At 37.1% G+C, this 17,638-nt stretch overlaps 1 protein-coding gene across 2 annotated transcripts in view; it reads left to right on the forward strand.

The window, feature by feature from the left end:
• The first annotated feature begins 406 nt into the window (after positions 1–406).
• LOC130241001 (metal cation symporter ZIP8) overlaps positions 407–17,638 on the forward strand; it is a 35,678-nt gene continuing 18,446 nt past the window's right edge. For both annotated transcript variants that reach the window (XM_056472699.1, XM_056472700.1), the window contains exons 1-3: positions 407–659; positions 6,236–6,398; positions 6,554–6,723. In XM_056472699.1, the coding sequence (XP_056328674.1) occupies positions 438–659; positions 6,236–6,398; positions 6,554–6,723 (555 nt within the window). In that variant the 5' untranslated portion in view covers positions 407–437. The remainder of the gene's footprint in view (positions 660–6,235; positions 6,399–6,553; positions 6,724–17,638) is intronic.

Below are 17,638 nucleotides of genomic sequence, written 5' to 3' on the forward strand. Positions count from 1 at the left end.
TTGCATTAAGTTTTATAATTAAATTTAAATTATACTTTCATCATTTGTTTCATATTTGGTATTTTAAAAACAACCCAGCATGTTAGTGTACAGTGTTGGAGAACTACATTAAAACGCTGGGTTGTTTTAACCCAGATTAAAGCCAAACATAAGGTTATGTTTTTATAATTAAACTTATATTATTCTTCCATAATTTGTTTGGCTGCATATTTTTATTTTTATTTTTGTATTTTAAAAACAACCCAGCACTTTTTGTAGTCAGCCAGACGCTGGGTTATCACGGTGGCTTTGCGCCAGATAGAGGCGCGACACTTCAGTTGGGTCACTGAGGGAACTAATAGTGAAGCAATAATTAACCCATTTAATAGCTCTCCTTATCTGTCGTCTTGAGATGTGTTCGGGATTATCATCCAGACTCCCGCCTGCTGCAGCGGATCATGGCTGCTCCTCTGTCCGCTCTCCGACCGCTGTTCTCACGCGTGCTGCTCCCGCTGCTGCTGTTGGTGCCCCGGAGCTCCTGCGGCCTGCAGCGGATCTTCCTGCGGGACATCGTCGATGTTTATGGGCAGAACGGCTCGCTGGACCTCGCTGACGTCACTGGTTTACTGAAGACCATCGTGCAGCACTCGGTGGACCCCAACATTCCCGTGCACGCGCAGGTAAAAGTTACTATACTGTATTTAATTTACTAATCCACTGAAAAAACTGTGAAGTAATTCATTAATTTGTATTAAGTCATTTAATTAAAGTTAGCCTGCTTCATCCACTTTAAAATGCTGTAATTCAATGTTGGGTCAAACATGGACGAACTCAACTGTTGAGTTAAACAGTGTCATTTACATGTAATTTGAACTAAAACAATGTCTTTTTAATAAATTCTTAGGCATTTTTTTAAAACGATAGAAGTTTAATCTAAGAATGCTGGGTCAATTCAACCCTTTTTCGAGTATAGGCACAAATCAACGGCTGGGTTAATTTGTTAAAAACTAAATTATTGGATTACTTTTCATTTTTCGGTCATTTAATTAAATTTAGCCTGCTTAATACACTTTAAAAAGGCTGTAATCCAATACTGGGTCAAATATGGACGGACCCAGCTGTTTAATTAAAAGTGTCAAATGTACTTTTAACTAAAGAATGCTCTGTCTGTTTACTGAATGCTTAAATAAAAAGAGTAAATAAAGATAAATAAAATGTAAACAATTACAATTGTAATCTTAGAATGCTGGTTTAATTCAGTCCAATTTTGTGTCATATAGGCACAAACCAACTGCTGGGTTAATTTTTTACAAACTAAATTAATGAATTATTTTTCATTTTAAATAGCTTACTTTATACACTAAAAATATGGACAAACCCAACTCATTCATTCATTCACTTTCCTTAGGCTTAGTCCCTGATTTATCAGGGGCAGCCACAGCGGAATGAATCGCTGACAAACCCAGTTGGGTTAAAAAGTGTCATTTCAATTAAATAAAAAAAAAATTAACTAGAGAAAGTTCTGGCTTTTATTAAATGCTTAAGTAAACAATTAAACAATGCCATGTTTGAGTTAAATTTAAACAATTATACATTTAATCTAAGAGTGCTGGGTTATTTCAACCCAATTTGGCTCATATATAGGCACAAACCAACTGCTGGGTTAACTTTTTAAAAATTAAATTAATGGATTACTTTTCATTTTCTGTCATTTAATTTAAGTTAGCCTGCTCTATACACACTAAAAACGCTGTAAACCAATGTTGGGTCAAATATGGGCAAACCCAACTGCTGAGTTAAAATGTAATTAAATGACTGTTCTTTTTACAAATAAATATTTAAGTAAAAAAATTAAATTAAGCTAAATAAAATGTAAAAATTAAGTTAATGGATTACTTTTCATATTAACATGTAATTTAAATTAAATTAAACAACTTGACCCAACTCTGGGGTTGTCCGTATTATTTATTTACAGAGTAAATCTATTTGTTAACTCAAGAATGTTCTGTCTTTTATTAAATGCTTAAGTAAATAAATTAGTAAAGCTAAAATGCTGTGTTTGATTTAAGTTTAACAATTATAAGTAAAATCTAAGAATGCTGGGTTATTTAAAATTTTTCTTAGGTCAAATATGTGGGCATAAAACAATTGCTGGGTTAATTTTTAAAACTAAATTAATGGATTACTCTTCATGTTAGATAATTTAATTACATTAGCCTACTTTTACACCTTAAAAATACTGTAAACCAATGTTGGGTCAAATATGAACAAACCCAACTGATGGGTTAAAAAGTCTAATTTACATGTAATTTTAAATAAATAATGTTCTCTCTTTTAATTAAATGTTTAGTAAATGTTTTAAATAAAGCTAAAATGCCATGCTTGACTTAAATTCAAACTATAAATTTAATCAAAAAATTCTGGGTTGTTTCAACCTAATTTTGAGTCATATATATGCACAAACCAACTGTTGGGTTAATTTTTTGAATTAAACTAATGGATTACTTTTCATTTTTTGTTAATTTAATTAAAGTTTTTCGACTTACACACTCTAAAAAGGCTGTAATCCAATGTTGGGTCAAACATGGACAAACCCAGCTGTTGAGTTAAAAACTGTCAATTTAATGTAATTTGACCTAAATAATGTTCTGTCTTTTTATTAAATGCTTAGGTGAGAAATTTAAATGAAGTTAAATCAAATTTAAAGAATTACCAGTTTAACCTAAGAATGCTGGTTTATTTCAACCCAATTTTGGGTCAAATATAGGCACAAACCAACAGCTGGGTAAATTTTTCAAAAAATAAATTAATGGATTACTTTTAATTTTCTGTCATTTAATTCAAGTTAGCCTGCTCTATACACTCTAAAAATGCTGTAAACCAATGTTGGGTCAAATATGAACAAACCCAACTGATGGGTTAAAAAGTCTAATTTACGTGTAATTGTAAATAAATAATGTTCTCTCTTTTAATTAAATGTTTAGTAAATGTTTTAAATAAAGCTAAAATGCCATGCTTGACTTAAATTCAAACTATAATTTTAATCTAAAAATGTTGGGTTGTTTAAACCCAATTTTGAGTCATATTTATGCACAAACCAACTGTTGGGTTGATTTTTAAAATTAAACTAATGGATTACTTTTCATGTTTTGTTAATTTAATTTAAGTTTTTCGACTTACACACTCTAAAAAGGCTGTGATCCAATGTTGGGTCAAACATGGACAAACCCAGCTGTTGATTTTCAATTCAATGTAATTTGACCTAAATAATGTTCTGTCTTTTTATTAAATGCTTAGGTGAGAAATTTAAATGAAGTTAAATCAAATTTAAAGAATTACCAGTTTAACCTAAGAATGCTGGTTTATTTCAACCCAATTTTGGGTCATATATAGGCACAAACCAACTGCTGGGTTAATTTTTCAAAAATTAAATTAATTACTTTTATTTTTAGGTCATTTAATTACATTAGCCTACTTATACACTCTAAAAATGCTGTAAACCAATGTTGGGTCAAATATGGATGAACCCAACTGTTGAGTTAAAAAGTGTCATTTAAATGTAATTTTACCTCAATAATGTTCTGTCTTTTATTAAATGCTGAAGTAAACTCACTAAAGCTAAAATGCCATGCTTGACATAAATTGAAACAAAAACAAGATTAATCTAAAAGTGCTGGGTTATTTCAACCAAATTTTGGATCAAGTTTGGGCACAAACCAACTGCTGGGTCATCGTTTTTTTTTTTAATTAAAAGAATACTTTTCATTTTTCAGTAATTTATTTAAAGTCAGCCAACTTATACACTTTAAAAAGGCTGTAATCCAATGTTGGGTCAAATGTGGAAAAACCCAACTGTTGAGTTAAAAAGTGTCATGTAAATTTAATATAACATTTGGGTCAACACTGATTTACCTCAACCCAGCAGTTTTTGGAGTGTGATGTATTTAAATACTGTAAATAATTGAAACCCAATACATTCTAACAGTTCTTGCTGCCTGAATTGTTTAGTTGAATCAAATGAACTTTTCTAGTCGACTCAACTCACATCAGTCAAACTGGTCAAAAATATACAGTTTTAGTAGTTTTAAACATAACTGAACATTTTTAGTTGAAACTTGATTAACATATTAAAATAAGTTAAAGCAACATTGTCTTGACTTCTTGGCATTACATTGTAACAGTGTAGAAATATACAGTATTATGCGGAAACATTATATTGGTCAGCTGCTGAAGTTCACCGTTATCAAGATGATTGGACACGCTTATCAAACAATGCATTGAGAAAGAAATGATGATAATCAGTGTTGGGTGTAATAATTAGTTACAAAGTAACTCACTGCTGTAATTAATTTACTCTTCCACTGAGAAAGTAAAGGAAGGAATTAATTTTCATTTCAGTAACAGTTAGTCTATTATCCATTCATTCATTCATTCATTCATTTTCTTTTCGGCTTAGTCCCTATATTAATCTGGGGTCACAGCGCAGCGGATGCCCTTTCAGCTGCAACCCATCTCTGGGAAACACCCATACACACTCATTCACACTCATACACTACGGACAATTTAGCCTACCCAATTCACCTGTAGCGCATGTGTTTGGACTGTGGGGGAAACCGGAGCACCCGGACGAAACCCACGACAACACGGGGAGAACATGCAAACTCCACACAGAAACGCCAACTGACCCAGCCGAGGCTCAAACCAGTGACCTTCTTGCTGTGCGGCGACAGCGCTACTTACTGCACCACCGCGTCACCTGTTAGTCTGTTATATACTCTGAAAATGGTTGATTGTTTTAACTCAATGCTGGGACAAATATGGACAAACCCAACAGTTGGGTTAAAATTCATTCATTTTCTTTAGTCGCTATTTCAGGGGTCGCCACAGCGGAATGAACCGGCAACTATTGCAGCATATGTGTTATGCAGCAGATGCCCTTCCAGCTGCAACCCAATACTGGGAAACACCCATACACACTTATTCACACACTCTGGCCAATTTAGTTGATCAATTCCCCTATAGCGCTTGTGTTTGGACTGTGGGGGAAACCGGAGCACCCAGAGGAAACCCATGCGAACGCAGGGAGAACATGCAAACTCCACACAGAAATGCCAACTGAACCAGCCAGGACTCGAACCAGCGACCTTCGGGCTGTGAGGCCACAGTGCTAACCACTGAGCCACTGTGTCCTTAAATTCTTATAGGACCGAATTTAACCCGTTGTTTTTAGTACATATTTGACCTTTTTAAAGTATTTTTACAGTTGGTCAAATATTTACAAACCCAACAGTTGAGTAAAAAAATAATAATTTAATTAAAATAAATAAAATTTAATTAAACGTTTTAATATTATCTGACCAAATGTTGTTGGGTCAGTATAACCCAGAATTATTTTAGATTGTATTTAATCAATAATAATCATAAGTTATCAAACCAAGTTAATCACTAACTATTTATTTATATTAACATAAATGATTCATTCATTCATTTAGTCCCTTTATTAATCAGGGGTCACCACAGCGGAATGAACCGCCAACTTATCCAGCACATGTTTTATGCAGCGGATGCCCTTCCAGCTGCAACCCAACACTGGGAAACACATACACACTCATTCACACACACATACACTACAGACAATTTAACCTTCCCAATTCACCTGTACCACATGTGTTTGGACTGTGGGGGAAACTGGAGCACCGGAGGCTCAAACCAGCGACCTTCTTACTGTGAGGCGACAGCACTACCTACTGCGCCACTGCGTCACCCTAAATAAATTAGTATAATAGTATAATATAATATAGTATCATTTAAGTTTAAATGAAATACATACAATAAAATAAATAAATACAAACCCAACTGTTGGGTTAAAAAGTGTCATTTAAATTTAATTGAAAAGAATGTAACCCAACACTGGGTTTGTCCATTTTTGACCCAGCATTGGGTTAAAACAACACAGCATTTTTTAGTGTACACTGTCATGTATTTTTCACAGCGGATGCATCAAGATTTATTGGGATTTTAAGTAGTGAGTCAATTCCTTATTGGGTAATTACATTTATTTTCAGATCTAGCAATTAGAAATAATAATAATAATGCTTAATAATTAGAAAAATAATTGAATAAATATATATATCATTTAAAATAATTTAAATACAGTGTTATTAATATAATTAATAATTATTTCCTTGTGTGTGTGTGTGTGTGTGTGTGTGTGTGTGTGTGTGTGTGTGTGTGTGTGTGTGTGTGTGTGTGTCAGTGCATGAATGCAGAGGAGATCCTGCTGCATTACGGGTTCCACAACACCTCTGTCCTGACTGAAGAGCATCTGTATACTGTGTGTCCTGCGCTGCTCAATAAAGCCGTGCTGCCGCCCTGCCCGACGGACCCTCCGACACACACCGAGGACTCCGATCTACATGGTGAGAAACACACAAATGCAGGACAGTGAGGGGAAACACGTTATAGCATGCATTCAAACCTTCTCCCACTCATTTTTTGGAGGGTGGTACAGTATGTCATGCAGCATTCAACACCGTCGCCAGTGTGATTTTCAGCTTTGTTCCTCCTCCTGCAGTTTGGGGTTATGCCTTCCTGGCGGTGACCATCATTAATCTGGCTTCTCTGCTGGGCATGACCCTCGTCCCCATCACCAAAAAACCCTTCTTCCCTAAAGTGCTCACTTATTTCCTGGGCCTGGGGGTGGGCACACTTTTCTGCAACGGTGCTCTGCAGCTCATACCTGAGGTAAAGCACAGTACATTACTCTGTTTACTGTCATTCAGGGCTGAGTTTCTCAATAAGGGTGTATTGTGGTTCTTCAGATCTTCTGTGCATGCAACATTCATTGCATCTCCATGTGTGTTTCCTAAAGCATGTCACATAATGAACACATGTTTGCGTGCTACTTAGAAGTCACCGCCCATTTTTAAAGGGCTGATATATAACCTTACATGGCATTGTTTTACTAAACGTTTAACCAAATAATCATTATAGAAATGTTTATAAAGCAGCTACATGCAGACTGCGACAATAGCTGACAAAAAACATGGTTAAAAAAACCTAAGGTTATTAAAGAGCCCATATTATACATGAAATAGGGTCATAATTAGGTTGTAAGGGTCTCCAACAACAGTCTAATATGCATGCAAGGTCAAACAACACTGTCATGGTCTTATAATCTGCATTTATTTTTAACTAATTATCCCAGCGACTCCCATATGAATCGTTCAGCGATTCATTTGTAACCAAACCCGTCCTCAACGCGAAGCTAATCTGCGCTGATTGGACCGATGACAGCCTGCTGCGATTGGTCGACACTGACAGGCTTCAGCGTGAGACAGAGTGAAATGCCCAGCAGATAATCAACAATATAGTAGTCACAGTGCATACACGCTTCATAGTGTAAGGCTTTTTTCACACACACACACACACACACACACACACACACACACACGCACACACACACACACACACACACACACACACACAACCCTCCTCAGAAGAACTGGGGAGATCGACGCGAGTCTCCTAGCCCCTAGCCGTCACACACTCCACCTGCTCTTTTTCTCTCTCACACACACACACACACACACATACATTACGCTCCTCAGAAGAACTAGGGAGATCGACACGAGTTTCCTGTCTCCTAGCCCCTAGCCGTCACACACTCGACCTGCTCTTTTTCTCTCTCTCTCTCACACACACACACACACACACACACATACATTACGCTCCTCAGAAGAACTAGGGAGATCGACACGAGTTTCCTGTCTCCTAGCCGTCACACACTCGACCTGCTCTTTTTCTCACACACACACACAAACACAAACACACATCACGCTCCTCCTCAGAACTAGGGAGATCGACACGAGTCTCCCGTCTCCTAGCTTACGATGGCCATAGCAACGACAAACGGCAGTGGAACGCGAGCTCACAAAAGCCTTTAACGTTAAATCCGTAAACAAAGCGGCACGCGTCGCGTTTTCAACGTGGCTTACATGCAACGTGGCAATACATTTTCATTCATTCATTCATTTTCTTTTCGGCTTAGTCCCTTTATTAATCAGGGGTCGCCACAGCGGAATGAACCGCCAACTTATCCAGCAAATGTTTCATGCAGCGGATGCCCTTCCTGCTGCAACCCATTTCTGGGAAACATCCATACACACTCATACACTACGGACAAATTAGCCCTCCCAATTCACCTATAGCGCATGTGTTTGGACTGTGGGGGAAACCAGAGCCTCAATACATTTCATTGACAGATTTCTTTTAGAGTTTATCCCTATTTCCCTATTGTTTTCCAGTCTTTTTAAGCATATATCAAACACCTGAAACTTGTCTACAGCACTTGTTCACTGCTGCTCTTATAGTTGTGTAAATTGCTTCCTTGTCCTCATTTATAAGTCGCTTTGGATAAAAGCGTCTGCTAAATGACTAAATGTAAATGTATTTAATTTTATGTAAATACTTTTATTCATTTCTGTTCAGTGATTTCATTTAATTGGGTTAGTTTTTAATTCGTTTCTTTATTTTTATTAGTTTGTTTTTGTTATAGTATATTGTAAATGTACAAAACTAATCACTAATCACACGCCGTATGGAAATGTGATATACAGCATTTGAGCTTGAGCCTGTTGGGACTTTATTATGCACCTAGGGCTGAGCTTCGGGCCAAATTTCACATCATAGCTATAGCACGCATATCAGGCTTCAGGCCTGCATTAGAAAAAAACTTGAGATCTAATAATGCGGGAGGTCCGGATACACCAGTGATGCCTTTCACATAGAGATTTCCAGCCATGTGCAATGGAGAACATAAAGAGAAATATTGCCAATAGCGAACTTAAATCTGTGAAAAACGCTAGAGGAAAGGCAAACTTTTTAAATCGTGACAACTTTAAATGATGAACCGACTGGTTATGCACAATGCACAACTTGTAAATTGGATATCGGTGTCACTTATAAAACTAAAACTTACATAAAAAAATGAACAAAAAAAACAAACATTTCTCCAGATTATTATGACAAAACAAACCAGCAACTTTCTATTAAATACAAACCCTGTCTATTTTAATGTCTGTAACAGTGTAAGCTGTTTGGCGGAAAAAAGACAGGCTTCGAGTCGGACTCAGATTTTGATAAGCTGTTAGACAAGGGCAGGGCTACAGCCTGTTCTTCCCAGGCCAGGGCCAGGCTAGGGCTTAAGGCCCGTGCAGGGCTCTGATATGGCAAAACATATACAAATAACATAAAATATATACAGTTGAAGTCATAAATATTAGACCCCCTGAATTATCAGCCCCCCTGTTTAGTTTTTTCCCCAATTTCTGTTTAACAGAGAGCAGATTTCTTCAACACATTTCTAATCATAATAGTTTTAATAACTCATCTCTAATCACTGATTTATTTTCTCTTTGTCATGATGACAGTAAATAATATTAGACTAGATATTCTTCAAGACACTTCTATACAGCTTAATGTGACATTTAAAGGCTTAACTAGGTTAATTAGGTTAACTAGGCAGGTTAGGGTAATTAGGCAAGTCATTGTATAATGATGGTTTGTTCTGTAGACTATCGAGAAACAAATATAGCTTAAAGGGGCTAATAATATTGACCTTAAAATGGTGTTTAAAAAATTCAAAGCTGCTTTTATTCTAGCCGAAATAAAACAAATAAGACTTTCTCCAGAAGAAAAAATATTATCAGACATACTGTGAGAAATTTCCTGAATCTGTTAAACATCATTTGGGAAATATTAAAGAAAATTATTAAATAAAAGAAATAATTCTGACTTCAACTGTATACCAGAGGTGGAACAAAGTCATTGTTTGGCAAGTCACAAGTAAGTCTCAATTCATTGCCCTCAAGTCCCAAGTCAAGTCCCGAGTCAAGTTTTAAGTCAAAGGCAACAAGTCTCAAGTCAAGTGCAAAGTCCTACGGTTAGACTTTCGAGTCTTTTCGAGTCTTTTTAGCAGAGAAATAAAGTGTATACAGATTATATATGGTTGTAAGATCTGTATTTATTTAATTTAACCTTTTTTTATGACAGAGCATTGCTCAGATACATAAAAATACAAATGTAATTTTCTGAAAAAGTGCTGAACAGCGCTGCGTCTCGTCTCCACATTGCACAAGATCGAGTTCCACCACAATAGATTCCATTTTGCCTCACATCACACAGAAATAGCAGGTCTACTGCTGTCTACTTCATTACGTTTAGTTGTGCTATGTTATGTCTTCAGTGAACAACTTATGATTAACTAAAATTACTTAAACGACCTCAATGAGGCGGCAGTAGAGCAACAGCGCCTGAATGCTGCGTAGTAAAATTAAGTGAAATTGGTATTTTGTCAATTGAATCTCGTGTGTGTTGAGGAGATTGAGATGCAAATCCGTCTAGCAGCAATGTAAAATGGTAGCTCATGTTCTCAATGAAGCAGGCTACTTCATACAAACAATAACAAACAATGCTCTCTATCTTGTGTGATGCTTGTGCGCTGATTTCCTCTGTTTGTGGACTAAACTGCTTGCAAGCTCTCAAATGTACGCTGCTATACATGAATATCAAGTCACTTTTATTGTCACATCATCAGCAGCACGTGTAACAATATGTTTAGATAACATAAATATTAATAATAAATAATAACATAAACAAGAATAACATAAATGTTTAGATTTTACATATATAAAATATGGCATATATGTGCAAGATATATTGCAAAAAATTGTAAAAAATGGTCATTTGCATATATTTTTCAACTATTGAAATGACATATAGGTTGTTTTCACATGATGTCATTGATGACACGCAATATACATGATTATTCTACATGGAAATCGCTATCACAGCATCAAAATGTTTCTGTTTTATGTTGTTTATCATTGTTTAAATCAGCCAAAATAAGAAATGCCGAACAGCTTTTACAGACTTCCAAAACGTTTCTTTGTTAGCGAATACTGTAGCATAGTAGACTGATAAACTGTAGTAAATAGTGTACCGTTAGTGTAAACTGTGGTGTATTGTGATGGTGTATGATCATAGAAACTGAAGCCTATTGAATGATTTGTTTATTACTACAGTAGTGTCGTACCACAGCAACAATTATAATTACTACAACAGTTTTATTCAAGTAATTATCTATATGCTTCCAAACAAAGACAAAGTGAAATGACAAAGAGAAAATACATCAGTTATTAGAAATGAGTTATTAAAACTATTATGTTTAGAAATGTGTTTATATTTCTTTTATTATATTTCACAAAAAGAAAAACTCTTTATTTTTTATTTATTTAGCTCATAGCAAGCCTTGTCTAATAACTAGTCCTACACAGAATCAGTGTGTGACTGCAGTCTGTAAAGAAATGTTTTCAGTTTGTTAGTGGATATATTGTTCTGAGAGACTCGCTTTGTTTACCGAACGTGTGCATCTCATTGTATTTACATTATCAACCTTAAATGAAAGTTACAAGTGTTTTATTTCATATCTGAAGTGAATTAACACATAAATTCACAGAGAAAACATCAATTAACAGAGAAAGTATACAGTAACATTATATTGAATCATCAGTTTATATTAGGGACGCAACGATTATAGATTTTGGTTGTAAGATTATAGTCTAGGCGCAGTAAGTAGTGCTGTTGCCTCACAGCAAGAAGGTCGCTGATTTGAGCCTCGGCTGGGTCAGTTGGTGTTTCTGTGTGGAGTTTGCATGTTCTCCCTGCGTTCGCGTGCGTTTCCTCTGGGTGCTCTGGTTTCCCCCACAGTCCAAAGACATGTGGTACAGGTGAATTGGGTAAGCTAAATTGTTCATTGTGTATGTGTGTGTGAATAAGTGTGTATGGATGTTTCCCAGTGATTGGTTGCAGCTAGAAGGGCATTCACTGCATAAAACAAATGCTGGATGAGTTGGCGGTTCATTCTGCTGTGGCGACCCCAGATTAATTTAGGGTCTAAGCCGAAAAGAAAATGAATGAATGATTATAATCTAATTCAGGGGTGCCCAAACTTTTTCTTATGAAGGACCAAAATCCAAACTTGATTGAGGGTGGTGGGCCGAAGCTAAAAATACCAAGCTGTATTACATTAAAGTAGGTAACACCCTAATTTAATAATATAAAATATATATATATATATAAAAAAGGGCGACGTGGTGGCGCAGTTGCTTGCACTGTCACCTCACAGCAAGAAAGTTGCTGGTTTGAGCCCCGGCTGGGTCAGTTGGCGTTTCTGTGTGGAGTTTGCATGTTCTCCTCGAGTTGCCGTGGGTTTCCTCCGGGTGCTCCGGTTTCCCCCACAGTCCAAACACATGCGCTATAGCGGAATTGATGAACTCAATTGTCCGTAGTGTATGAGTGTGTGTCTGTATGAGAATGAGTGTGTATGGGTGTTTCCCAATGATGGGTTGCAGCTAGAAGGGCATACGCTGTGTAAAACATATGCTGGATACGTTGGCGGTTCATTCCACTGTGGCGACCCCTGATTAATAAAGGGACTAAGCCGAAAAAAGAAAATGAATGAATATATATATATATAAAAACTTCAATCATATCAATAATAATATATATTTGAGATTTTATAAATACTTCTTACAATAAAACCATAAACAATCTCATTTACAACACAAAGAATATATATATATCGGTCAACATCTGAAAAATGTGTTTTAGGGTATCATGACCCATTAATAATCTGATTAATTCATATTTAATTGAAACATTTCATTTCAGTTTTGCTTTTTTGTAGCTCAGCTATTAAAAAACTAACAAAAGATTATGATAAATGAGAAATGACGACCTCAGTTTGAGGGATTCGCCCCAAACTTCCCCATCATTTGTCCATCTCTTCTCTGATTGGCTGGCGGGCCAAATCAAAGGTTACCATGGGCCAACTTTGGCCCGCGAGCTCTGGTTTGGGCATCTCTGGTCTAAGGAATAATCACGGCTATTAAGCATTGATTCATTTTAAAACACTGCTAGTTTAGTCAATCACATGAAAACTCTTTATATTTTAAAGTGTTTTTTATTAACCAAATAATAATATAAACAAACATTAGTGCATTTCTCTTTGGAATTAGAGAAGGATTTGGGCTTTTAAACATGTTATAATTTACACTGAAAATGAATTAGAAATGAGTTATTAAAACTATTATGTTTCCAAATGTGCTGAAATCTTTCTTCTGTTAAACAGAGATTGGAGGAAAATATAATTGTAATAATTCTAAGGCTTTTGAGAGACAGACTGTAATATTAAGATCAATCGCATGATCATTTTTATGATCTACTTAGGCTTATTTTAGTGAAACGCAGCCCAGGTCAGGTTACTGCAGTGCTGGAGCACAAACCGAACCCAATAACCTAAAACTGGTTCATTCCTGCAGTGAAACCTCGGACCCGCAGGTTTCCACTGAACATCTTTAATTGCTCTTATCAGCTCAATGATGCTGATGTAGATTATTCATAACTAATGACGTAGTCATGCTCTTTGTACTGGACTCCTTCGCTTCACACATTATTGTTTTGTTCTGATGAGTGCTTAAAGGGACAGTTCACCCAAAAATAAACAGTCTGTCATCATTGACTCGACTTGACTTGTTTCAAACATTTCTGAGTTTCTTTCTTCCATAGTATTTGTTCTTTCTACTATGTAAGTCAATGGTTACAGGTTTTCAACATTCTTCAAAATATCTTCTTTTGTGTTCAACAGAGGAAAGAAACTTAGAAAGGTTTGAAACCACTTGAGGGAGAGTAAATAGTGAGTAACTTTTGATTTTTAGGTGAACTGCCCCTTTAATATGTGATTGTTTGCATGTTCTCCCCGTGTCGGCGTGGGTTTCTGGTGCTCTGGTTTCCCCCCACAGTCCAAACACATGTGGTACAGGAGAATTGGAAAGGCTAATTGTCCATAGTGTATGAGTGTGAATGAGTGTGTATGGATGTTTCCCAGGTATGGGTTGTGGCTGGAAGGGCATCCGCTGCATAAAACATATGCTGGATAAGTTGGCGGTTCATTCCGCTGTGGCGACCCCGGATTAATAAAGGGACTAAGCCGAAAAGTAAATGAATGAATGAATGAATGTTTGCATGTTGTAATGTTTAACTTTAAACCAACTGTGTGTGTATATGTATGTGTGTATGTAGGCCTCTGTATGTATGTGTGTGCGTGCATTTGTGTATGTGTGTGCGCATCTGTGTGCGGTTTTTGTTTGTGTGCATGCATTTGTGTATGTGTGTGTGCATCTGTGTGTGGTTTTTGTTTGTGTGCATGCATTTGTGTGTGTGTGTGTGCATCTGTGTGTGGTTTTTGTTTGTGTGTATGCATTTGTGTATGTATGTGTGTGTGCATCTGTGTGTGGTTTTTGTTTGTGTGCATGCATTTGTGTATGTGTGTGTGCATCTGTGTGCGGTTTTTGTTTGTGTGCATTCATTTGTGTATGTGTGTGTGTTCATCTGTGTGTGGTTTTTGTTTGTGTGCATGCATTTGTGTGTGTGTGTGTGTGTATGTGTGTGCAGTTTTTGTTTGTGTGCATGCATTTGTGTGTGTGTGTGTGCATCTGTGTGTGGTTTTTGTTTGTGTGTATGCATTTGTGTATGTATGTGTGTGTGCATCTGTGTGTGGTTTTTGTTTGTGTGCATGCATTTGTGTGTGTGTGCATCTGTGTGTGGTTTTTGTTTGTGTGCATGCATTTGTGTATGTGTGTGTGTTCATCTGTGTGTGGTTTTTGTTTGTGTGCATGCATTTGTGTATGTGTGTGTGTTCATCTGTGTGTGGTTTTTGTTTGTGTGCATGCATTTGTGTATGTGTGTGTGCATCTGTGTGTGGTTTTTGTTTGTGTGCATGCATTTGTGTATGTATGTGTGTGTGCATCTGTGTATGGTTTTTGTTTGTGTGCATGCATTTGTGTATGTGTGTGTGTGCATCTGTGTGTGGTTTTTGTTTGTGTGCATGCATTTGTGTATGTGTGTGTGTGCATCTGTGTGTGGTTTTTGTTTGTGTGCATGCATTTGTGTATGTGTGTGCGCATCTGTGTGTGGTTTTTGTTTGTGTGCATACATTTGTGTATGTGTGCATGTGTGTGTGGTTTTTGTTTGTGTGTATGCATTTGTGTATGTGTGTGTGCATCTGTGTGTGGTTTTTGTTTGTGTGTATGCATTTGTGTATGTGTGTGTGCATCTGTGTGTGGTTTTTGTTTGTGTGCATGCATTTGTGTATGTGTGTGTGCATCTGTGTGTGGTTTTTGTTTGTGTGCATGCATTTGTGTGTGTGTGTGTGCATCTGTGTGTGGTTTTTGTTTGTGTGCATGCATTTGTGTGTGTGTGTGTTTGTGCATGTGCTTGTCTGTGCACATGTGCATGTGTATATGTGCATTTATGTGTTTGTGTGAGAACATTTGTGTGTGTGTATGCACAGGGCTGGGCAAAACACACTGAAATGTATTTTTAAAATAAAATACCAAATACATCAGTTTTACTTGTATCAAAATAAACTACAAAATACTTTTACAACAGAGCGTGACAGTTCTACACAAACCTTCCATCAGTAAACCTATGGGATCAATCCCTTCACCATTAAACTGACTTAGTCAACACTGATTTACAACAACAAATATTCTCTGTCACTTCGTTCACCTATAAGTTGTGGCCTAATAGTTAGTGAGTTGAACTTGTAACCCAAAGGTCACTTGTGTTTCTCTTTTTTTGCATGCATTTCATACAGAAAGTCCTGTCTTAAGATGATATCCTATGGTTTACATCATTCAATGCAGATAATGAGTCAGAACATCGTATTGCACAGAGATGGGCAGTATTTATGATGCATTTCAAATGCGTACTTCAAATATAAAAATAGTATTTTGTCATTTGTTTTGATGGGGTTTATGAAAATGGGTTTATATTTTGTATCAGAATACTTTAGAGTCTTGTATTTTTATAATTATTTTTTAGGGATTTTCACTTTTATTAGATAGGACAGTAGAGAGTATTGACAGGAAATTCTACGCTTGAGTCACTGGGCGTCGCAGGCACTGTTATTCAATGGTTCAGTTCCTACCTCTCGGACAGGTCATTCAGGGTGTCCTGGAGGGGAGAGGTGTCCAACCTACAGCATCTAAACACTGGGGTACCTCAGGGCTCTGTTTTTGGACCAATTCTCTTCTCTATCTACACGGCATCTTTAGGACCAGTCATCCAGAAACATGGATTTTCCTACCACTGCTATGCTGATGATACCCAGCTATACCTCTCTTTTCACCCTGATGATCCCTCGGTTCCAGCTCGCATTTCAGCCTGCCTGTCAGACATTTCACACTGGATGAAAGATCATCATCTCCAGCTTAACCTCACGAAAACGGAAATGCTTGAAGTTTCTGCCAACCCGACTCTTCACCATAACTTCTCAATCCAGATGGACGGAGCAACCATCACTACATCCAAAATGGTAAAAAGCCTTGGAGTAACGATTGATGACCAACTGAACTTCTCTGAGCACATTTCTAGAACTGCTCGATCTTGCAGATTCGCACTCTACAACATCAGAAAGGTCCGACCCTTCCTATCTGAACATGCAGCTCAACTCATTGTTCAAGCTCTTGTTCTCTCCAAACTGGACTATTGCAACTCTCTGCTAGCCGGGCTACCAGCTAGTTCTATCAAACCTCTTCAGCTGCTTCAGAACGCTGCAGCACGAGTGGTCTTTGATGAACCCAAAAGAGCACATGTCACTCCGCTACTCACCCGTTTGCACTGGCTGCCAGTTGCTGCTCGCATCAAATTCAAAGCTCTGATGTTTGCTTACAAAGCGACCTCTGGCTTTGCTCCTTCGTATCTGCTCTCACTTCTGCAGATGTATGTGCCCTCCAGAAACTTGCGTTCTGTGAATGAACGTCGCCTCGTGGTTCCATCCCAAAGAGGGAAGAAATCACTTTCCCGAACTCTCACATTCAATCTGCCCAGTTGGTGGAATGAACTCCCTAACTACATCAGAACAGCAGAGTCTCTTGCTGTCTTCAAGAAACGACTAAAAACGCAACTATTTAGTCTCCAGTTTCCTTCCTAATCTGTAACTGCCTCTCTGGCTATACCACTGTACTCTCTCAAAAAAACAACATTACTAATGCTTTGCTTCTTAGACTTTACACACCTGAAACTTGTCTATAGCACTTGTTCACTGCTGCTCTTATAGTTGTGCAAATTGCTTCCTTGTCCTTATTTATAAGTCACTTTGGATAAAAGCGTCTGCTAAATGACTAAATGTAAAGCAGAGAGAGGGGAAGGATCGGCATAGGACCACAAGGCGGGAATCAAACTCGGGTCGCCGCGAGCACCAGAGTGCATGTGTCAATGCACTAACCACTACACCACTGGCGCAGACAAGTCTTGTATCATTAAATACTGTAAAATACTTTGTAAGAAGTCCACATGATGATATCATTAAAATGCGGCCTCAGATTGATGCTTTATTTGCCTAGGCTTGAGATCAGAACAGAAAATTGATCAAGAATGTGGTCAATGCTTAGAGTATGGATGGAAGAAAATAACAGACAAATGTCAACAAAATCAATTGAAAATAGTATACTGCACAATGCTAAGATCAATAATATATAATGGCAGTATAGTGTACAATTCAGCATCTTTGCTTAAGTAATGTGATGGAATAAAA

Source organism: Danio aesculapii, chromosome 14 (genome assembly GCF_903798145.1).
Source record: "Danio aesculapii chromosome 14, fDanAes4.1, whole genome shotgun sequence".
NCBI lineage: Eukaryota > Metazoa > Chordata > Actinopteri > Cypriniformes > Danionidae > Danio > Danio aesculapii.